This window comes from Cervus canadensis, chromosome 5, assembly GCF_019320065.1.
Source record: "Cervus canadensis isolate Bull #8, Minnesota chromosome 5, ASM1932006v1, whole genome shotgun sequence".
NCBI lineage: Eukaryota > Metazoa > Chordata > Mammalia > Artiodactyla > Cervidae > Cervus > Cervus canadensis.
In genome coordinates, this window is record NC_057390.1 from 69,822,899 (window position 1) to 69,847,302 (window position 24,404).

A 24,404-nucleotide genomic window follows, 5' to 3' on the forward strand; every position below is an offset into this window, starting at 1 on the left:
TCAGAGAATGATAGATATACTAGATGTAGTCTAGGAAAAAATAACCTTGGCCAAAAACAATTGTGGAAAAAATATATAAAGCAGTATGTGTTCTAAGTAACAGTCTTATGTTCAAATAAAACAGCCAGGGTTAATTATTATAGGACCAAAGGTAAAACACACTTTAATTTCTAAGAGCTTTATTATATCACAACAGGACATAATAGTTTCACCGTTCATAGTCAAGACCCTCTGTCATCAAAAAATGTTAAAGTTATGTTCAATATATTTTATATGTTAAGGCAGACGTCTGGGTGTCTACATTAGAGACATTTTCATTAAGAGAAAGAGGTTGCTGTGCTACTAGTTGTTCTCAGTCAGGGGTGAAATTTGTGTAACACCCATAGGGAAAGTGTTCGGAATTTTGGGGGACTGTTTTTGATTATCACCATGACTAGAAAGGAGGGAGCACTATGGTGATAACGGGAACAGAGCAAAGGTGCTAAATGTCTTTCATGCATTGTGCCGGACAGCCCTTCACAGGGAAGAGTTGTTCAGCTCAGATACCAGTGTTGTTGCTATTGAGAAATAGTGAGCTATATTGAAATATTTGTAGATGGATTGTATATTTTTTGATGAATTGACATTGCATGTTCGAGATTTTTTAATTCTTATTTTCTTTAACATGAAATTCCAGATTTTTTAAAGTTGGCTCTTTTTTAGTAATATAGTTAAAAACTTTGATATGTGGCCAAATGTCAGTAGGTTGGAGACAAATTAGCTTTGCTCTGTTAATATTAAATATGAAGTAAAAGTTAGTTTATCTCTGAATAATTAATATGTTCCTAAAAAAAGTGAACATTTGTAAATTAAACCATTAAAATGTGTGAAGAATTAGTCTTTAAACATATTTCTTATAAATTATTAAAAGATTAATCACTTAATTTATCAATGACATTATTCATAATTTTTGAGTTTGGCTAGATTTACTAGATTAAAGCATAATACTCTCATCCTAGATATTTGTATTGGCTACAGGAGAAAATGATAGTGATTTTAGTTACTTTGAGGAATTGCAAAGGTATTTTAATATCCTTTTTATGACACTATAGAATTTTTTAGAATAGGAATAAGCAAGAGATTTCAATTCTTTGCATAAAATTAGACTTTTGATACACACCGAGGAAATAGACCAGGAAGCCTGGTATAAAGAGATCAATCTCTTAACAATGCCCTAGGTCTAAATGACAATTGCAGGATCATCCATCTCTAACATAGTAAGGCTCTGTGGCTGTAAACTTGTCATTATTATTTCTAGAGAGTAGACATGAACAGTGTATAAGAAAGAACACTAAATAAGAACAGAAGGGGGATAAAAAGGAAGAACTTAAAAAAAGTAGCAAGATGGTGGAGTCATCAAAAATAGCTTCTGGCTTCACTTGGTGACAATTTACAAATAGCTGTTCTTGATTAAGCTATTGTGGTAATACAGTTATGTGACCACAAAGCAGTACTTTTTAAGCCACCAGTGACTTCCATTTTGTTACCTTAGAGAACTTTTAGTTCTGCCTGTCTTACCGCTCAGTATTATTTAACACAGGTGACTGCTATTACTTCCTTCTTGAAATGTTTCCTGACTTGAAGTGCCCACAGACATTCCTAATTTTCTTCCTTTGTAAACTTTTATTCTCAGTTCTTTTGCTCATTATCTTCTCTCCAACTCAAGTGCAGTTTTGTCCATTCCTGTGACTTTTGCAGGGAGGTCACTTTTGTTAGTGACCCCAGTTATGTAGGGATGGTCATTCCCGACTAGTCTTTGCACATGCTGACCCCTTTACTCAGTTAACTCATTTTTTTCAGGTGTCAACTTGAATATGCCTTTTTCAGAGACCTTTGTCTGACTTCCTGATCTATTAAAAGATCACATTTTCCATTTTTAGGTTCTTAATAGTGTTCTATGTTCTTTTTTCATAGTACTTAAGATTTGAAATGGCATATTGTTTTGGTCTTAAAATCATGTATCTTCTCTAGCTTACATTAAGCTATTAGCTCCATGAAGGCAGTGACATCGTCTCCATCCGCTTGGCAGTCTCCTTCCCCTCCCCCATTTCCCCCAGGCTTGGCACGTAATAGACATTGCAAACCTACATGTTAATGAGTAGATGAGGTATCAGTGATTGGAAGATCATATTTACGTGTAGTTATAGCTTACCCTCTTGCTGCATGACGTGTCACATGGTAGTCTTACAATCTTTAGACCTTTTAGGTAGGTTATGGGATGAAATAGATACTTTGCTTATTGAAGCTGTGCTCCTTTTTACAGTTTTACTTTCATTCCTTAATACAAGCTTTTCTACTTTTTCCCTTTTCTGTTTTCTCTCTTCCCCCCATTTTGAAGAATCTTGCTTAATTTTGGTTATTTTCTACTATATTGTTTCATTTTAAAATATATTAAAATGGAAGCTGCTCCGATGTCTGTTGGCAGATGAATGGATAAATAAAATGTGGTATATACATTCTATGGAATATTGTTTAGCCTTAAGGAGTGAAATTCTGATTTATACTACATAGATGAACCTTAAAAACACACTAAGTGAGTATATGTGTAATTGATTCACTGTGCTATACATGGAAAGTAACACAACATTGTAAATCAACTATAATACAACAAAAATTTTAAAAAATAATATGAAAGAGAATGTGTATATATATACATATGTATTTTTAAAAACATATGGTGAATGAAATAAGCAGACAGAAAAGGACAAATATTGTACAGTTCCACTTACATGAGATACCTAGAAGAGGCAAACTCATAGAGACAGGAGATGGCATAGAGGTTACCAGCGGCCGAGAGTAGGGAGAATAGGGAGTTACTGTTTTTAATTGGTACAGAGTTTCTCTCTGGGATGATGAAAAAATTCTAGAAAGGGATAGCGGTAATGGTTGCACAACATTGCAGATCTGCTTAATGCCACTGAATAGTACACTTAAAATGGTAACTTGTATATTATGTATATATTTTGCCATAATCAGTCAACAAAAAGAAGTATTAAAAATGAAGTGATTGGCTCCTGGTTGAGAAAGATTGGGGTACTAGTCCCTTTGAGAAGTTAGGTGGTAAGATTGAAAATCATTTACGCGAAGTATGGAATTTTGAATGAATTAATTAGAAACATGTACAGTATTCTTAGAATATTATAACGCTTAAAGTAAATGCTCCTTATAACTACAAAGCATACCAGCATTTTAGAAAACAGAAAAAGAAGGTCCATGAATTTCCCCCTCACAATAACTTATGATTTCATGTATTCCATTATGTTTGTTTAATTTCCTAAGTGAATCCCTTTTAAAGATAGTTTCCCAAGGAAGTCCCAGGGAAGAAAGAAGATAATGGATTTTGTTGTTTCAGGTGAAAAGAACATTTTGGAGTGTTCTAAAAGTAGCTCATTTCTGTTGAGGGCAGATAAGAAGATGTGAAAAGAGTTGGAATAACATTTGGGAGGAAGAAAAGATAAAAAGTTTTTAAAAAAGAAGAACTTGGAACTTTTAGGTTGTAACAGTTATTGGTAATTTAGATAGATGCTCTGTGGTATTTGGTCATGTGTTTAAAAAAAAAGTTTCTGTACCGTTTGCCAATAAATAGTTATTTCAGAACATTTTAAATGGTTTTTAAATATTTGTTGTGACATCTCACTTCCTTGTTAAATTTTTCATGCCTAAAATACAGTCTAATTGTTTTTTCTCTTAAGTAGGAATGATAACTGGGCAATAGTTCCCTAGTCTTGAGCTCTTTGACACAGAATTGCTTGTTCCAAAGTCAGAACCTTTACAAAAAATTCTGTAAGCTTTTAATCATTTGTTGTTACCTATATCGTTTCCTTTTTAAAGTTAGTATTGTTCACTGAGTAAAGATTTTATTTATTGAGCTCATTTGGTTGAAAAACCCCCATTCTCACTTTAGCTGATGGGTTATTGATTCTAGATCATACTGTATATTTATGTGACTCTAAATATTGAAAGGGTAGCTATTTTTGTTTTCCTCTCAAGACACTGCAAATGAAATCAGGGATTCAGAGAGACATGTATCCATTTGAGAGACATGATACCATTTGACTACTTCAGTTTCTTTCTAAGAGAAATTATTCAGGGTTTTATTTTGTCTTGAATCAGTGTAACGTATAGCAAATGGCTGTCATGAGTCATCAGTATTTAAAATAGCCTTTCAAACACTTATGTTTCCTTTTTGTCTGATGATGTAGATTTTCCAGTTTACGGGAAGGCTAACTCAGTGGTCCCCTCCCCTCTATTCCTCTTTTCTCCTCACTTGAGTCAGTACTTCTTCCTGTGTTTGCAAAGTATCCCATCTGGATTGCATACAAACCCCAGAGGTAATTCAAACTCCAGCCTCCTGAATATACTCAAACAGCTTCTTGGAGCTGTTTCTGGGCCTTGGGGAATTCTTTTTTTTAAATCTTTTAAAATTAGGTGTGTGAAAGATCCCTATCTTTGAGTTATAGTTCTGTAGTTCTCAGGGTCCAGTCAGCAGACAGAAGCTACCAATACATGGTTTAACAGGAAAGTTACGAAGTTAAGTGGTTATTAACTGGTTGTTATTAACTGGTAACCAAGAATTAACTATTAAAAGCTAAAGATAACATAGAAGAATACAGTAATTACAGACTTGGGAAGCAACTGTAGGACTAAGGCAGTGTGCCCTAGGAAAGAATAACTGTTGTTTCCAGATTCAGCTCTCCCTGGAGAAGGTGGGGCTCTGGTTCAGTGGATGACAGAGTTCACTGGTGCCATAGCTTGAGGTGGCATATCAGAAGCCACCTTCTGGGTACTAAAAGAACTTGTTGGAAAGCCTCCTGCTGGGTGTTCAACTGGGGAGCCAGATGAGCCACCGGCAGAATTTTCTGGGGAGGCACCCTTAGGCTTTCTGCTGAACCCTGCTGCGGGGTGAGCCACTATGGAGTGTCCCTCATATTGTTGGATGCTGCAAGCTTGAGAAGAAACAGGCTAAAGTACACTAAAAGCAGAAAGGAAAGACCCCATTTTTTCTTTTTGCAGTGTCCTCCCAGCACTCTACTGACAAAACTTAACTTTGAGCCAGCAGGCAAAGGAGAAATGTTTCTAGAATTCAACTTCATTATTACAGAGAAGGGCAAAGAAGGTTAGATTTGGAGCTAAAACTCAATAAATTGATAACTGGCACAGAAGGCTTCGGGAATTTTTCCTGAATAACAGGTCATTGCCTGGTCCCATGTACCACTTTTGCTTAGTTAATTTCTTTCCATCTGTACCCCAGCTAAACTGGTACAGTGCTGTTGCCTGTTTAGGATCTGAAATTTCTTATCTGTACTCAGGACATTAAGCCATCATTTATCCTCTTACAAAAGAATCTTGACATCTTTCAAAGTCGACTGAGATATTACCTCCACAAAGCTGGTAGCCTTTTCCTCTTCAGTTCAACATATCTTCCCTCTCTCAATGTTTTTGTTTTTTAAAGATTTGGCATGCAGGATCTTTGTTCTCAACCAGGGATCAAACTACGAGGGAAGTCTCCTGTTTTGTTCCTGATATTGGTGATTTTTATTTTCTCTTTTGTCTTTGTCAGTCTTGCTAGAGATTTGTTAATTTTTTTTAAAAAGCTACCCGAGTTTTGTTTCTTTGCTTTTTCTCTTTTGTTTTTGTCATTGTTTTTCCATTAAAAAAAAAATCATTTTATGACTATGACGAGGATATGGTCTCTGTTGGGATATTAAATGTTCCATACATGCTTGAAAAGCCTGTGTATATGTTTTCTCCTGGTTTGGGGGTAGAGTGTTCTGTAAATGTAAGGTTATTTTGGTTAATAGGGTTGTTCAGATCTCCTATACCATTACTGATTTTTCTGTCTACTTGTTTTATTGATTATTGAAAGAAAGGTGTTGAAGTTTCCAAGTATGGTTGTCTCTTTGTTTATTTCTCTTTTCAGTTATTTAGTTTTTTCCTTCAGGTATTTTGAATATTTATTGTTAGGTGCATATACATTAAGTGCATTAAATTCTCTTAGTTGACCCTATTATCATTCCATAATTACCGTCTTGATCCCTGGTGTTATTCTTTGTGTGTGTTTATAGTGGTTGCTTCAGTGATTATAATATATACCCAACCTTTCACAGAATTCTTAGGATTAATATTTTACCATCTTTAGTAAAATGTAGAAGCCCTACAGCCATTTAGGTCCCTTTACCATCCTCTGTATGTTATAGTTGTTGTATGTGTTACATCTCATACATGGACTTCCCCACCAGACAATGTTATTATTTGCTTTCTGGCCATAAAGAGCTGAAAGACTATTTTTACCCAGATGTTTACCATTTCATTTGCTCTTCATTCTTCCCTTAAGTTCCACATTCCCCTCTAGTGTCATCTTCCTTCAGCCTGAAGCACTTCCCTTTCAGTATTTCTTTAAGAACTGTTCTGTTGGTGATGAATTCTTAGTTTTCCTTCATTTGAGAATGTCCTTTTTGAGGGGGGGTGAAAGCAGGGGAGGCTTTCATTTTGAAGAATTTTTTTGTTGGATACAGAATTTGGTTTTCATAGCTCTTGTATTTCAATACTTTAAAAATGTTGCTCTACTGCCTTCTGACCTCCATGGTTTTTGGTGAGAAATACATGCTTGTTTGAATTATTGCCCTCCTGTAAGTAATATTGATACACTGTTTTCTCTGGTGGCTTTCAAGATCATTTCTTTTTGCTTAGTTTACAGCAGTTGGATTTTTTTTTAAAACGTATCTACGTGTGGATTTCTTTGTGTTTAAATCTATTTAGCATTCACTGAGCTTCTTGAATCTGTAGCTTTATATATTTTGCCAAATTTGGCAGATTTTCAGCCATTCTTCAGATATTTTTTCTTCACTACATTTTTTTCTTCTTCCACTGTCATGAGTCTGCTCATTTTTCCCCAACCTTTTTCTGTCTGTATTTCAGATGGGATGATTTCTGTTGCTCCTTTGTTACATCCGCTGACACTTCTCTCAGTGTTCTGCATTCAGCCACTGAACCCGTCCAGTGAAATTTTTTAAATTTCTGATATTATATCCTTTAATTCCAAAATTTGTGTTTGTTTTGTTTTTTTTAAATAGTTTTTGTGTCTTTACTGAAAATTTCTGTCTTCCCATTAATTTCAAGTTATCTTTGCCACATGGATATAGTAACAATGCTTTAAACTTTTTGACTGTTAAGTCCAGCATCTGGGTAATCTCAGGATTGGCCACTGTTAATTATTTTTTCCTTTGAGAATCTGTCACATTTTCCTGAACCTTAGATTATTGAGAAATTTAAGGTAGTATCCTGGACATTTTGAATAATATATTGTTTTAGGCTCTGTTTTTCTTTCAAAAAATTCTGTAGAATGCTGATTTCTTTTTTTTTTTTTAAAGTAGATAGCCCAGTTATTCACAGACTACGAGTTCTGTCTTCTTTGTTAGTTTGATAATCACTTCATATTTTAAAGTATTCGCTTTGCTGTTTTGGATCTGTTCCTTATTAGTCTGAGATGTAAGCAGGGGTTCAGTTCTAAAAAGCCTTTGCTGTGTTGATTGGGAATGTCCTGTGTGCCAGCTCAGAGATGAGCCCAGGTCTTGTGAGGGAATTAGGGGAGTCCCTTCTCTGGTTTTTTTCCCTTAGGAATTCCATATTCCACAACCCATTCGTACAATTTTACCTATCCTCTTTAGTAGGACATCTCCTCAGCTAGGTTGTGCTTTTCAGTCAAGGTGGTGAGGAAAAAACCCCAGAAAACTCATTCTGAGAGTTTAGCCAACTGAAGTTAGAGTATAGTCCACATGACTACCCTCACTTATTAGACCAACTACATAGTTAACAGGTTTCCTTTTTTAAAAAAAAGACTTTATTTTATTTTTGGCTACACTGAGTCTTTGTTGCTGCATGCGAGCTTTCTCTAGTTGTGGTGAATGGGGACTCTAGTTGCAGTACTTGGGCTTCTCATTGCGGTGCCTTCTCTTGTTGTGGAGCATGGGCTCTCAGCATGCGGGCTCAGTATTGTGGTGCACGGGCTTAGTTGCTCTGCAGAATGTGGAATCTTCCCGGAACAAGGATTGAACCTGTGTCCCCTACATTGGCAGGCGGATTCTTAACCACTGGACCATCAGGGAAGTCCTCACAGATTTCTAAGACTACTGTCAAGGCTTGATAATCTGCTGAAAGTACTTGTGTAATACTAAAAACTGTTAAGCACTTGGTTTTGGAAGGATACAGATTAAGATTTGTCCAGGGAAGAGACACACAGAGTCAAGGTGCAGTCCCCAGCACAGAGCTTCCAGTCATCCTCTCCCATGACTTAGGAGAGTGTTAATTGTCAGCATCAGTGTGTGACAGTAAGCAGGGTATTGTCAACCAGGGAAGTCCACTTGAGCCTTGGTGTCCAGAGTTTTTATTTATTGGGGGTCCATCATACAGGCATTATTCAGTTTTCAGTGTCCAGCCCCTCTAGTGGTCAGCTGATACCATGTGACGCAAGCCCCTGCCTTAAATCACATTGTTGGTATGTATCAAAGCCCCCACTCCAGATTGCAGTGCTGCTATGTGGCTGGCCCTTATAGGGCCTAGCGATTATTTTTTAAGCCAAGGGCAAGACCAGCTTTCTGTGGGCAAGGGTAAATTCTATACTCTATGATCTCATGTGAATTAGGTTTTGACTTCCCAGCGTACCAGCTGTCTTAATTTTCAGTGTTTTAAGTAGTTGTTTTTGAAAAATTGACATACAGTTCACATACCATTGTAGCCTACATTTTAGAGCATACACCTCAGGGTTTGTTTTTTTTTTTTAACGTTTACTCACCCAAAACATTATCATTGCCCTGGAGAGAAGCTCTGTGCTCGTTAGCTGCCACTCCTCTTCCTTGTCCCCTGCAACTCTCCCCATGTCCCAGCCTTGGGCAATTACTAATGTGCTTTCCGTCTCCATGGATTTACCGACTTTGGATATTTTGTGTAATGAAGTTATAGAATATGTGGTCTTTTGTGACTGGCTTCTTTCATATATAATGAATTTGAAGGCTCATTCATATGGTAGCATTTATCAGTACTTCATTCCTTTCTTGCCAAATAATATTCCATTATATACATATGCCAGATTTGTTTATCCATTCATCTGTTGATGGATATTTGGTTGTTTCTATTTTTTGGCTATTATGAATACTGTTACTATGAACAAGTAATAATGTTACTTGTACTCATGTACAAGTTTTTGTGTAAAAGTTGCTTTTTATGTTTTTGTCTACAGTCTTTTGGTGTAAACTAGCCAGAGAGGGACAGACCTGGCCAGGCAGACAGACATGGCCAGGCAGGCAGATAGGCTGGCTATTGTGGGCCTGCTTTGTCTTCACCAGTACCAGAAGTCCCAGTCAATTTTAAATCGTCAAATTGGATTGAGCTTTAAATTTGTGGAATCTTCCATGGTGAACCACAAATTTCAAGTTGGAGAATCCTGGTGTTTTTCTTTGGCTTTGAATGGAATTCTAGATTTTGGTGTAGCCTTTGTTTTCCAGTCATTTTTAAATTGCGGTAAGGGGGGTTGTCACAAACAGTTTGGTGTAGGCCATTTAACACAGGTGTTTTATGACTAGGTGTTTGGAACCTCAGTGTCAACTAGTTCTATAATTGGAGCCTGGCTTTTCTAAAACCAAATAAGTAAGTGGGTGTGAATAGAACACAGTAAACCAGTGTGAATCCATTGGCATGGTTAAGCATTGCTCTGTCCAAATGGAAATACTTAGCCTAACCTGAAACATTTACATTTGAAAAGTAGAAGACATGTAGTCTGATATATAGATGCAACTTATGAAGAATGTACTGCAGCATTTTGAGAGTTGAAGGGATTAAGGAGACAAAGGACTTTTACTAGATTATGCAAGATATGGTGTGGTTTAGATTAGGGTGAAGAGAGCAGACAGATTTGAGATCATGTTTCAGGACTTACTAATGGATTGATTTGGGAGGTATAATGAAGGAAGAAATGAAAAATTATTTCTAGGATTCCTTGATTGTACAGCTGCCATTTACCATAGGGAGGAGGAACAGAGGAATAAACTGGGAAAGTGAAGGGAGTTAATTAGTAAAGAATCCAGTGAGCATATTTAGTGGATTCAGAAAAAGAACGTCATGAGGGGTGAGGAGAAGTGTTCAAGTGTGGGGAGTGGTTTTGTTATACCTGTTAAGGCAGCAGTTAAAAAAAAAGGTAGTGATGACTGGAGCTGTAGAGTAGGTATCTGTTTTCAGAGATTAATATCTAATACCTGTTTTGGATGTTGATGAATAAATAGTTCCAGGTATGTTATAGAATCTAAAAATAAATTATTTACAAGTCTAGGTTTATAAGTTAGGTACTGAAGACAGTTTTTTTAATGTAAATATTTTACTTTTGGAAAATTCCACACTAAAAAGTGTGTCAGTTCAGTTCAGTCCAGTTCAGTCGCTCAGTCGTGTCTGACTCTGCGACCCCATGAATCGCAGCACGCCAGGTCTCCCTGTACATCGCAAACTCCCGGAGTTTACTCAAACTCATGCCCATCGAGTTGGTGATGCCATCCAGCCATCTCATCCTCTGTCGTCCCCTTTTCCTTCTGCCCCCAACCCCTCCCAGCATCACGGTCTTTTTCAACAAGTCAACTCTTCGCATGAGGTGGCCAAAGTACTGGAGTTTCAGCTTCAACATCAGTCCTTCCAATGAACACTCAGGACTTAACCTTCTTTAGGATGGACTGGTTGGGTCTCTTGCAGTCCAAGGGACTCTCAAGAGTCTTCTCCAACACCACAGTTCAAAAGCATCAATTTTTCGGTGTTCAGCTTTCTTCACAGTCCAACTCTCACATCCATACATGACCACTGGGAAAACCATAGCCTTGACTAGACGGACCTTTGTTGGCAAAGTAATGTCTCTGCTTTTCAATATGCTGTCTAGGTTGGTCATAACTTTACTTCCAAGGAGTAAGTGTCTTTTAATTTCATGGCTGCAATCACCATCTGCAGTGATTTTGGAGCCCCAAAAAATAAAGTCTGACAGTGTTTCCACTGTCTCCCTATCTATTTCCCATGAGGTGATGGGACCAGATGCCATGATCTTAGTTTTCTGAATGTTGAGCTTTAAGCCAACTTTTTCAGTCTCCTCTTTCACTTTCATCAAGAGGCTCTTTAGTTCCTCTTCACTTTCTGCCATAAGGGTGGTGTCATCTGCATATCTGAGGTTATTGATATTTCTCCTGGCAATCTTGATTCCAGCTTGTGCTTCTTCCAGCCCAGTGTTTCTCATGATGTACTCTGCATATAAGTTAAATAAGCAGGGTGACAATATACAGGCTTGACGTACTCCTTTTCCTATTTGGAACCAGTCTGTTGTTCCATGTCCAGTTCTAACTGTTGCTTCCTGACCTGCATACAGGTTTCTCAAGAGGCAGGTCAGGTGGTCTCGTATTCCCATCTCTTTCAGAATTTTCCACAGTTCATTGTGATCCACACAGTCGAAAGCTTTGGCATAGTCAATAAAGTAGAAATAGATGTTTTTCTGGAACTCTCTTGCTTTTTCGATGATCCAGCGGATGTTGGCAATTTGATCTCTGGTTCTTCTGCCTCTTCTAAAACCAGCTTGAACATCTGGAAGTTCTCGGTTCACTTATTGCTGAAGCCTGGCTTGGAGAATTTTGAGCATTACTTTACCAGCGGGTGAGATGAGTGCGATTGTGTGGTAGTTTGAGCATTCTTTGGGATTGCCTTTCTTAGGGACTGGAATGAAAACTGACCTTTTCCAGTCCTGTGGCCACTGCTGAGTTTTCCAAATTTGCTGGCATATTGAATGCAGCACTTTCACAGCATCATCTTTCAGGATTTGAAATAGCTCAACTGAAATTCCATCACCTCCACTACTAGCTTTGTTTGTAGTGATGCTTTCTAAGGCCCACTTGACTTCACATTCCAGGATGTCTGACTCTAGGTGAGTGATCACACCATTGTGATTACGAAGATCAAAAAGTGTGTATCTACCACATAAATTATAAATAGTTCTCTCACCCCAGACTGTTTTAGGGTTAATTTCAGTTATTTTATTACTTCCAGTATGTACTTAACAAATAAGAACTTGAAAGACTATGTTCTATTTGGATATTCTGTTTTGTTTTTAAAAACAGAGCAACTAAACATAGACATTATGCATACATACTATTGATAAAACATACAGAGAATAGTACATAGTACGTAAATCAAGTGCTTATGCATACTTTGAGACCATTCTGGCTAATCCTTAAAATGTTAACATTTTTTACTACTTCTATCTTTAGTCAAATTTTGTACAAATTTTCTCTGCCTATCACCTGTGGCTGCCATTATTGTTTACAAATGTGCTTTTACAGCAGTGAATTTAGGACTTCAAGCCTTCCTTCTAAAGTAGCCATTGCTTTTAATAACTGCCCCTCCACCCCTGAGTTCTTTTACCAGCTTTGCTCATTCTGTTGGCTGTATTATCTTGACTCTTATATCAATGTATCACCTAGTAGAGAAAGAGTTTTTAGGAAAGAAGAAAATAATACTCATTTCCTGAGACCCTGTTCTCTTTACTAGTTTTTGGTTGTTTGCTTTTTGGTCTTTCCATTCATGAGTAGAAGAGGAAAGAGAAATTTAAAAGATTCTGAGTATTCATGAATTTTTTATCCACAGATTGAGTGTTTTCTGAGACCATTTATGAGTGGTCTCAAGTGACCCCAAAGGTTCATGATACGTAATAGTAATTTTGGTGAGGCCTGTATGAATTTGAATCTTTTACACTGTAAAATTGATGTGAGTGGGTGAGTTGTACAGCTAATAAATGAGCATAGCCAACTGCCTAGCTTTTAAATTAGGTTGATCATTGCTTATTTGCCACCTCTGAAACAAGTTGGGAAGTATTTAAAAAGCATTGATTCTTTATGGAGGAAGACCTGGAAAGGAAGACTAAGTGTTAGTTACATAGTAGTATTGGCAGATCTGGGGACAAGCAGGTGACTTGGATGTGCATTCCTTACAAAAGGAGTCTGTCTAGATCTATTTTACAGCTTTATGCCTCTGATTAAGAACTTTAAAGAACTTATCCTATAAGAACATTTAAGCAGATCTTTATAGTGTTATCTTACAGAGCAAAAAATTGTTACCTACAGGGAGGTTTTTCTTGTGTTTCAGTCTTGTATCCCAAGCAAGCCCCTTCAGAGTTAGAATTGTAAAGCTCTCTGGGAACCATCTAACAAAAATCACACTTAGTTAACATCTTCTAGATTAAAATGTTACCTTTTTGGAGGAGTTCTGCTTGTATCTGATTAGAAATGAATGCATTTACTTATGTGCAAAATATTCTTCCTCATGTGGTATTTAAATATGTTTTAGTTCACTTCACACCAAAAACTAATCCAATTACCTAAAATTTTTTTTCTCACCTCTTCTTATATAAAAGTGTATAGCAAGGGAAATAAAGTCATCATTCTCTACTACTTTGCTGCAGAAATCATCGCCACAGAGCAGATCATTTGACTGTGAAACTTAATTGCTGTGAGATGATTTCACTAGAAAGAGCTCAGTTTAAGAGTAAAGAACATTATTAGTTAAATTGATACCATATTTGTCTAAGGTTAGCTGATACCTTTGAATTCTGTATTTTCTTTATCTGCTAATTTTAGTCTGCTTCCAAGCCTGCATACTTTGTAGGGATGTCAGAAGGATTAATTATGAAAAAAAACTAAGAAAACACAAAAACTTGGATATTAAAAGAGTATTTTTACCTTTTATTATTTAGCTTCATAATGAGTTACATTATGGAACAAAGGGAAGCTAATAAACCTTAGAGTCTATAGCCAATTGCTTTATGATGGTTCCTTGAAATTTGAAATGCATGGGAAGGATATTAAAGAATGGGGTATATTCAGTGTATCCACATTTAACTTTAAACTCCTGTAATAGTTTTACTCTGCCACGTAATTAAGGTACTGCAATTGTTATCTTAAATGATTGACTCTTTAATTGATGTATTTTAGACACTGATGCTTGAGACTAAACTTGTAAATTCTAAAGAAATTAGTGTTTTATGTAGCAAAGTATGGGGGAGAGTACTAATTTGAAAAATTATGGATATTGTTGGGAAGGGAAGGGAGAATTTATTTTTTTGGCTTAATTGTTGCTTTGTAAAGAAAAATTAAAAACTCTTTTGTTTTTTTTTTTTCCTTCTTTGATTTTCTTGGGGTGCATTCCAACTCCAGAAGGTAAGAATTACTTTATTCTAAAGAAGTATTATATAGTTATAAAGCACTCTTTTACAAGTTTAATTGAACTTACTCTTGGATGCATGATGTTTACTTTATAAAACTAATTAGTCTAGAAACTAAGAGTGATATTAATGTGTAAATATTGGTTGTATGTGCTTTTTTGTTTTTGTTCTTGTAATTTGTAATAATCATTGGTTATACTTTTAGAAACCCAGTCTACATTTAGTTTCAAGATGATTATTTGACTTTCTAGCATTGGAGTACCTAGTATTCTACAGACTAATAATGAAAATATTTAAGAGATTGGAAATGTGTGAGCTAACACTTGCTGTAAGATTGAAAATGTATGTTTAGGCCCTTACTGATTTAGAGAGAGTTCTGGTAAATCCTTTAAAGGAATGACACTTACTTAAAACCAGGCCCAAAACAGGTTAAAATTCATCATCACCGATACGATGGACATGTGTTTGAGTAGGCTCCAGGAGTTGGTGATGGACAGGTAGGCCTGGCGTGCTGCAGTCCATGGAGTCGCAAAGAGTTGGACATGACTGAGCGACTGAACTGATTGGTAAATCCTTTAAAGGAATGACACTTTTTTAAAACCAGGCCCAAAACAGATTAAAATTCTTAGTGTCAGTCTTCACTGAATTGGCTTTTTGTCTGCCATTGTAGATAAAACACTTTAGATACACCTCTGGTATAACAGTTCCCACGTTAGAGTTATCGTATGCCTGCAACACTTGACAGAAGGAACCATATCCATGTGTTTTCATTTCACTGGGACGTTACATGTTTGGCTTTTAGTTAGAGCTTAGTAAATCTTTTTAACTCCAGTTTAATTTCTATTCCATTAATTTTGTTTATAAGAAACTATTCATTTTTGAATTTTAGTTTAGGGAGGTCATACAAACATACAAAATTATAATTTAAAAAGTTTTAAAATAAGCAAGAAAAAATTTTGTTTTTTTGAGGAGGTCTTATACTTGGTTAGGTTCTTTTGGTATGAATAATAGAAACCAAATGTGAATAACTTTATCAAAATGGGATTTATTTGAGTATGGGGTAGCTTACAGTTTCAAACGAAAGAAACAGGCTCTGGAATTAAGAGAACTAAGTTAGCTACAGAGATCAGGCAGCTGACACTTGAAGGTTGGGTTCATCAGGGCCCTCCAGCCAGAATGAATTAGTCTATGTCTACTTTGCTCCAGGTTAAAAATTCAAGGAAGAGTGAACCTGACTGGCCTAGTGTCCAGGGATGGTGAGACATCTTAATGGACAGTCCTACAAACACTATTTCCAGTGGGGTAGGGCATAGTTCCTCTAAGCAAGATTGCATGTTGTTTTCCAGAGGAAGAGAGACTATATTGACTAGGCAGAGACAACAAATGTCCACTACATTGCTTACTGTAGAAGATAAGAGTACAACAGAAAAACTTAAGCCCCAAGCAATTGTAAGAACTGTCTCTTTTACAGATTCTCCCAGTGGTAACATCGTACACCACAGTACAGTATCACAGGAGTATATTGCTTTTGATACAGTCTACCTGGCTTTATTTGTATTCATTTATGTATGTGGGTGTGTGTGTGTGTGTATTTTAATTCACTCTGCCCATCTTTGCCTTTTAATTTGTATATTTATGCTATATTTAAGATAATTATTGATATTTTAGAGTTTATGGCTGCCATTCTGTTGTTTTTCCATTTGTTTCCTCTGCTTCTTTGTCCTGTTTCTCTTTTCTTGCCTTGCCATGGGTTATTTTTAGGATTCTGTATTGGCTTATTTATACTGCATTTCTTTTTGTTTCTGCATAATTTTCTTAGTGTTTGCTCTGGGTATTACAGTATTCACATGTGATTTATCATGTATCCACATTTTCCTATATGAGCTTTACCATAACTCTAAGTTACTTCTGTGAGTTGGAAGGAATTGGTACAATTCATGTATTTCAATTTACTGTTTGAAAACTCTTGAGCTCGATATGAGTGAGTGTCAAGTGACAGTTTTTGTTTAAAAGCAGAAAATAATTGTAATCAATAGCTTTAGCTATTTAGGTGATTAAAGTGAAAGTTGCTCAGTTGTGTCCGATTCTTTGTGACCCCATGGAGTTGTAGCCCACAAGTCTCCTCTGTCCATGGAATTCTCCAGGTAAAAATACTGGAGTGGGTAGCCATTCCCTTCTCCAGAGGATCTTCCTGACCTAGGTATCAAACCTGGGTCTCCTACATTGCAGGCCGATTCTTTACTGAGCCACCAGGGAAGCCCATTTAGATGTATAATCTTTACTGTTAAATGAACAAGAATACCAGATAGAACAGATATAGAATATTACAACAGGTTCTTACTTTTTGATGTACTTAATCAAACCTGATAAAATTTTATTCTTCTCTAGCTCATTTCTTTCAGGACTGTTTCTGTAACTTACATTGACCAGTATTTTGTTTCCAGTTTCTGTTTTCCATACTAATTCTTTTACCTCAAGTAATATATCCTCACATGCAACTGTCTGTACCTCTGTAGTTCAGAAACATACCGCTTTTTTGAAACTTGACCCAGCCAGTTAAGAAATGTTAGTATCTTGATCAGCTGAAATAAAGGCAGTTGATACTTCTTCATATATGTAGCTGTTAGAGTGACCTTTTTAAGCAACTTGTTGTAGTGAAACCAATAGAGGAAATGGCTGTGGACTAAGATAGGAGTCAAGCACTTTATATTCTGTATTTACTTTAAAATAAAGCATAGAAGCACTGGACTCCCCCCTCCCGCCCCCTTTTGAAATGATTTTGCTCATATCTTTCTGGTAGTGGACAAGCTACGCTTTTTAAAAAGCAATAGTGGGGGGAAAGACAATAATAGGAAGGTGAAGAGACTGAAGATTTACAGTGAGGTATTAAAAGGATAGAGAGAGTGTATAAACACAGTTTCTGAAGGATCTTTTTGTTTCTATGACCTCCCTCTCTGTGCTATTCCTAGATTACTGTCTTATTTATTTTGTGCCCTTTCGCTGCCCTGTTCAGACTTCTCATTTTGTGGTCCCAGTTGGGCCTCCTCCTCCCAGCATGCCTGTGTAAAAGTTTATCTGCATACCCTACCCTCTTAGCCTCTCTCCAGGGGTTTTATTTCCATTTGTTTAACAGCATGTTTGGGGAGGAAAATAGTTTGAAGAAACGAATTCTCTAGAGAATAGAAGAGTAGATGCTACTTTTTACATTTAAAAACTGCATTTATTTCTTTCTAAGAAGTAGATTAGTAGTTCACCCAGATGAACTTCTCATTGGAAGAATTGCAGGTAATATGACCAAGGGAAAGCAAGCAAGAGGTTTTAATGAAAGAGTTTGTAAGAGTATACAATGTTTCAGTGAATTTAAAGCCTACCGAAACTATTAATATAATGATTTCTAAACGCACCATTTTCCATCCTAAGGATGCTGTTGTGTTCAATTTGCTTTGTGTGCTCTGTCAGGGTAAGCATGCCACAGATCAGCTGTTGATTTTAAAGTTATGTGGTGCTGATTTTTTTTTGTTAGTATGTGGGTAATGAGTGTGTGTGTGTATATTATGTGAGTGAAAGATTCTTATGAGTTTATTGTCTTTTCACATTTAATATTGACCTGAAATAGGGTTTATTCAAGCATCTGTTTGGGGAACTAGATAATTCTACACCTCTTCTAACTTTGAAACTCAGGAGTCTATTATTTAATCCTGTTGAAATTCAGGATATTGAACTTTGAAGGAAAAATATAGCGTGTATAACAGTTGAGTCAGAGGTAGGTAAGCTGATTATGTCCTAGTTTTGACAAGGCAATTCTACAGGAAGGAGTACAGAAAAATAAACAAGAGATTAGGATTAAAGTTGAGATAAGGCAGGGGTGGTCTGTTGCAAAGTGGAGTATCTAGGAATAAGTAAATAAGACTGAAGTCATTTAAAGCGCTTCGCCAAAGACTTGAACTGGGGATGATAAATGTTGGAAGACACTGGTGAATTTTGAGGATGTATTGTAAAAGTTTATTTTATTAGATTTCTTTAGCTTAGTTGCTGGAGAGAGGATGCCAGTGAGGAAAAGAGAGACCAAAAATCTGAAAAAGTAGACTTCAGGGCTTCATGAAGAGTCTTATTAAAGTACTTGAAGGTCTGTCATCTAAATTAATGAAATAATTTCTTTTCCTCTCCACTTACAAAGGTGGTTTATTACAAGGTCATTTAAGCAAATTTAAACAGTAGAGAAAATCACACAGAGGAAAGAAAAGAACCTCCTAAATTTTCCACCATGATGACCACTGATTTACATCATAAAATCAGGACTAATAAATGGAGTTAGAGGAAGATGCATTTGGCCTAAGGAAGAATTTATGAATAATTAGAAACTCATAGAGTCTCCACCAGCACATTATGAGCTTGTGCAAAAGACTACTTGTTTAGAATGTTTTAGGAGGGGATGTAACATCTGTAGGAAATGGGCTTCATGACCTGTGAAGCTCCTTGTCAGCCTATGGATTTTACCTGATTCTTGTCTGTAGATGTTTGCACCTGACAGAGTTTGTAAAGTGAAAGTAAGGTAAAGGATGATTAAAAGTTGTAGGATTTTATTTGACCCAGCAGTTCCACTTCTCTGAATACACACAAAAGAATCAAAAGCAAGGACTTGAATAGATAGTTTTACACCAGTGTTCATAGCAGTATATGAATAGATAGGCAAAAGATGGAAACAACTCAAGTTTATTGACAAATGGATAAATAAAATGTGGCATATACAGTCAATGGAATATTTTTCAGCCTTAAAAAGGAAGGAAATTCTAACATTCCACAGCATGAAATGAACTTCAGAGACATTATACTAAATGAAATAAACCAGACAGAAGAGGAAAAATACCATATAATTTCACTTACATGAGAGACCTAGAGTATAAGTTATGTAGAGACGGAAAGGATTAGTAGGAAGGTGGTTGCCAGGGGCTGGTGTAGGGGGAAAATAGGGTTTAATGGGTGCAGAGTTTTAGTTTTGTAAGGTGAGAAGGGTTCTGGAGCCTGCTGTTGTAAAAATGTGAATGAACTTAAGTGGAAGTGAACTGTACACTTAGAAGTGGTTGAGATGGTAAATTTTGTTATCTATGGAACTGCAGAAGTGTTAGTCGCTCAGTCGTGTCCGACTCTTGGAGATCCCAAGGACTATAGCCTGCGAGGCTCTTCTGTCCATGGTGATTCTCCAGACAAGAATAATGGATTGGATTGCCATTCCCTTCTCTGGGGGATCTTCCCAACCCAGGGATCGAACCCAGACATTCCGAATTGCAGGCAAATTCTTTACCATCTGGGTCATATTTTACCACAATAAAGTTGTATGATTTTGTTGTAATTTGAGTAGGATACATTTTTATATAATATGGGAGAAACAACCACTGTAGGAAATAAGACAAATGCCTGAGGTAAGAGGGGATGAGCAGAGGTTACTTCTTTAAACTTTTGTAGATGGTAATTTTTCCCTGTCAAATTTAAAATATAGGCAGTGATAGAAGGTTGTAGAAAAATATGAGTGAATTTTTAAAAATTTCTGCCTAAAGTGTGATGATACAGAATCGGTATAACAAGTGATAAGAGTGCCAGAAGGGCCTTCAGAATTAGGAGAGTTACAGACAAGATTAAAGAAGCTAAAGATTTTTACTGAGAGTTGATGGGCCTTGTATATATATGAATACTTTTGCAGACTTCACTTACAGTTTTATTTGTATCTTCAAGCTCCAGAAAGAAACTAAAAATGAAAGAAAACAATAGTGAAAATGTCCAGACTTTCAGTGGAGAAATTTGGCATGATTAGTTATGGGAAAAATTATCAGTTAATTTTTAGAAGAGATCTTTAATAAATTCTAAACCTAAGTTTCTGATTTTGTTCCCTTCTTGAGTTGATAGCAAAATTGCAACTGTGGCTAAATTTTTTACATTACTGCACATGTGAAATGTGTACCAACTTGCCTCATCTCTCTGGTGAGAGGGAAATGTTAATTAATCATAAATGATAACTGTAGTGTTTTTTGTGTATGAGTGCACACTGGGAAATAAGGAGATCATATCATTTGGCTTCACTCAGTCCCAGTTCATTTATTTTTACATTAAAATGTAAGAATGTGTACTTAGGAAACTTCCACTTTATTTTTTATATCACCAGCACTTACTGCTGTGCAGTTACATGGTTATTTAATAGATGTTCAGTGAATGAGAAACTAAGTTAGTTTCTTTTCCACCTCATCTTTTTCTAAAAAGCTTTATTGAGGTATAGCATGCAGGCCATAAATTTCACCCATTTTGACTCTATAGTTCAGTGATTTTTAGTAAATTTACTGAGTTGTGCAACTATCACTGTAGTCCCCAATAGGATTTTTCATACTTGTATACAGTTAGTACCAGTTCCCACTGCCATCCTCTAATTTTCTTTCTGTCTCTGTTGGTTAGCCATTTCTCGACATTTCACATAAATAGAATCATATACATTATGGTCTTTTGCAGTTAATCTATATTGTAGCATGTGGATTAACCTCAAAAGACCATAAATTATATGATGAGATGGTTGGATGGCATCACTGATGCAATGGACATGACCTTGGGCAACCTTTGAGAGATGAGGGACAGGGAAGCCTGGCGTGCTGCAGTCCTTGGGGTTGCGAAGAGTCGGGCATGACTTGGTGACTGAACAACAACCATCACCATATTGTAGCATTTATCAGCACTTCATACTTTTTCGTTGGTGCATATTGTTCTTATAGATTTCTTATATATGATTTTTTAGCTTTTTATTTGAATTTCAGACTTAAGAAAAGTTGCAAAAACAGTAAAGTTAAAAAAGCAGTATATAAAAATTTTTATGTTACTTTACCTAGGTTGCCCAAATGTAAGCATTTTGTATACTTTATCTGTCTGGTTGATGTTTCTAAAATGTGTAAGAGTAAATTGTAGACATGCTGTCCCATTCACATTTAAACACTTCAAGAGTATACTTTCTAAAGGCAATATATTCTTATGTAACCACAGTGTAATTGTCAAAATCAAGATATTAATATAATACTACTTTCTAAGCAACAGACTTTATTTAAATTTGACAGTTCTTCTGCTGATGTCCCAATCCATGGTCACACATTGCATTTCCTTTTAGCTTTTTTATATCTTTGTAGTTTCCTTTAATGTAAGAACGTTCTTTTAGTCTTTGTCTTCCGTGACCTTTACATTTTTTATAGAGTTCACATCAGCTGTTTTGTAGACTGTCCTTCAATTTAGGTATGTCTGATGTTTACTCATGATTAGATTCAGGTTGTACATTTTCGACAAGAATGTCAGAGAACTATATGTCATTTTCACTACATCATATCCAAAAGTATGTGATTTCAGGTTATCCCATTATTGGGATATTGGATTGGTTACTCCAGTCCCTCAGTTTCTGTGATGTCTGCTGTGGTTCTTCACTAAAAAGGTGTAATTTTTTTCCCCTTTGTAATTAGTATCTTTTGTGTAGAGGGAGATGCTTTGAGACCCTGTGAATACCTTGCTTCTCATTATGTCTTTGCCCACTAGTTTTAACATCTCATTGTTATTTATCTATTGCTGCTTAACCCTGTTATCATAGATTTAGGAGCTTAAAACAACACACATTTATTATCTCAGTTTGTATGTGTCAGCAGTCTGGGCATGGCTTCACTGGGTTCTCTGCAAGACTGTAGCCAAAGTGTTGACTAGAGCTTGGTTCTTATTTGAGAATAAGAGAAGGATTGGAGAAGGAACCACTTCTCTCCTTGGAGAAGAAACCACTTGTAAAGCTGTGTGGTTGCTAGCAGGATTCAGGTCCTTGAGATTTATCAAAATGAAGTGCCTCAGTTTCCAGCTGGCTGTTGGCTAAAGGCTGCCCTGAGTTCTTTGCCATCTGGGCCCTCCCAATCTAATATGCTTCCTCAAAACCAGCAAGGGAGAGGCACCTTGCAAGAATACTGCAATCTTTCGTGATGTAGTTACTGTTCTGCCCCCTCTGCTGTATTCTGTTGGTTAGAAGCAAGTCACAGGTCCTGCCTACATCATGGGGAGGGAATTACATAGGAGGTGAGTAGGAAGTGGTGATAATTAGGGGTCCTTTAAGAGTATATCCACCAAAAAAAAAAAAAAAGAGTATATCCACCAAAACGTCCACTGATAATACTTGTCTGCAGAGTGGTGGTCACATATGGTGATTTTCTGATTCTATCATTTCTTTGTTAGTTAGAATTATATGGCAATGAATTCTCCCCCATTTATTGATTTGTTCTTTTATTTATATTAGTATAAACTCATTGGAGCTTCCCAAGTGGTGCTAGTGGTAAAGAATCTGCCTGCCAATGCAGGAGACATAGGAGACGGAGGTTCTATCCTGGGTCAGGAAGATTCCCTGGAGAAGGAAATGGCAACCCACTCCAGTATTCTTGCCTGGAGAATCCCATGGACAGAGGAACCTGGTGGGCTACAGTCCATAGGGTCACAAAGAGTTGGACATGACTGAAGCGACTTAGCACTTATGAGTTCATGCATGAACTCATAGATTCTTTGTTTATCCTGTGGGTTATTATTTTCTACTGTATTCATTTATTTTGTTGCTTGAGTAGAAGGTAGCAGTTTAATCTCTACACAAACAGGTAAGAGAAGTCTTTCGCATGGGTGCCTAAACAGGTTTGTGATATAATGAGTCATTTATCAAAATAGACATTTGAAAATTGAAAATGTATTTTGATATAGCAAACTTTTCAAGTTGTTGTCAAAATGTCATGATTGCTTTTGTATTGATATTATTCAAGGGGATAGCTAATTTTCTCTCTAAATATCACTGTCCTATAATTGAAATGATTAAGTGTTTTGGTGATAATGAACTAAACACACACATTCTAAAACCACTGGATCCTCCCACCCAGCTTCTTCACCTTGGGCTTGTCTCTTGATCTTTAAATGCTATGTATAGGCATCCCCACTCTTCGCATTTGTGAGCATCAATGACTTGACTCTTTTTGAGTGTCTCTTCTGGTACTTGGTGAACAAATACCTTGCTAGTCAACGTGTCTTTTCTCTTTGGACGTCTTTCACTTCAATCTGTGTATAGTCTCTGTGCCCCTTTACCTGCTGTTCTAGTTTTTGTTTTAACTAACATGCTCTTAACAAAGGAAGTGATTTTGAAAAAGAGCCTTATTCTCTTTCAGAGATTTCAGAAATTACATTGTTTTAAAATTTATTCATATCTTTTTTTATTCATATCTTTTAGAGTATTTACTTAAAATTTTTGTAAAAATGGTTCCTAATAGCCAAAACCAGGTCAATCAGTAATGAAAAAATAAACACTGGAAAAATACCCTGAAATTCAGCAGCCAGGAATTACCACTGTATTACATTTAATTGAAGAAACTAAGATAATTGCTGTACTAATTTTTTTCCCTGAAGATTAGTCATCTACTTCATTTAGGGTATTAATTCCTAAATGATCTCTGAAGTTGAGGAAAAAGAAAATAGAAAAATTCTGAACGTGCATTATCATTTTTTAAATAAAAGCTAAAAAAAATAGAAAGTATTTGCATTTCTCTTTTATCACCATAATTGCAACTTTTCCCCCTCTAAATGTTTCTCCACTCATGTGTTTATTTCTTTATTGGCTAGATTTAAGTTAATGGATGATGTTTTCCCTGAGTTCTCATGGACTTAATATTTTTCTATTACTTCTTTAAGTGATATCTTAGCTAGATACGTATATATTTTTTTACTGTCTGGCATTGAGTATTGGTGAGAAAGCAGATGTTCCCTCCATTATACTGGGCTTATCAGTCAGTTTTTGCTACATAACTGTCTTGGTTTCAGTGGTTTATAACAACAGATAGTTCCTTTTCTACTTCATGTCTTTAGAGGAGCTGAAGATTAGTTATTGCCTAGGCTTGGCTCTCTGCTGTGGGTTCCGAAATCAGTGGTCTGCTCTCATGGCAATCAGGAGGCAGTCACACTGTGCAAGCAGCTGCTAGCCTCTGGTTCTGTCATTTCTGTTACCATTTTATTGATCAAGTCTTATGGCCAAGCCCAAGAGGGGCAAGGGAATAAATACATTTTATTTACTGTAAGGTGGCCTGATAGAGGCAGTGAATGATTACCTAAAAAC

The 24,404-nt window shown here is 36.4% G+C and overlaps 1 protein-coding gene across 2 annotated transcripts in view; it reads left to right on the top strand.

Moving 5' to 3' along the window:
* ASXL2 (ASXL transcriptional regulator 2) overlaps positions 1 to 24,404 on the top strand; it is a 119,849-nt gene that overhangs the window by 43,528 nt on the left and 51,917 nt on the right. Inside the window, exon 3 of one of the 2 annotated variants that reach the window (XM_043469163.1) lies at positions 3,246 to 3,248. The exons of the other annotated variant lie outside the window; for it this stretch is intronic. Within the exon in view, the coding sequence (XP_043325098.1) occupies positions 3,246 to 3,248 (3 nt within the window). The remainder of the gene's footprint in view (positions 1 to 3,245; positions 3,249 to 24,404) is intronic. 2 annotated transcript variants of the gene reach the window in all.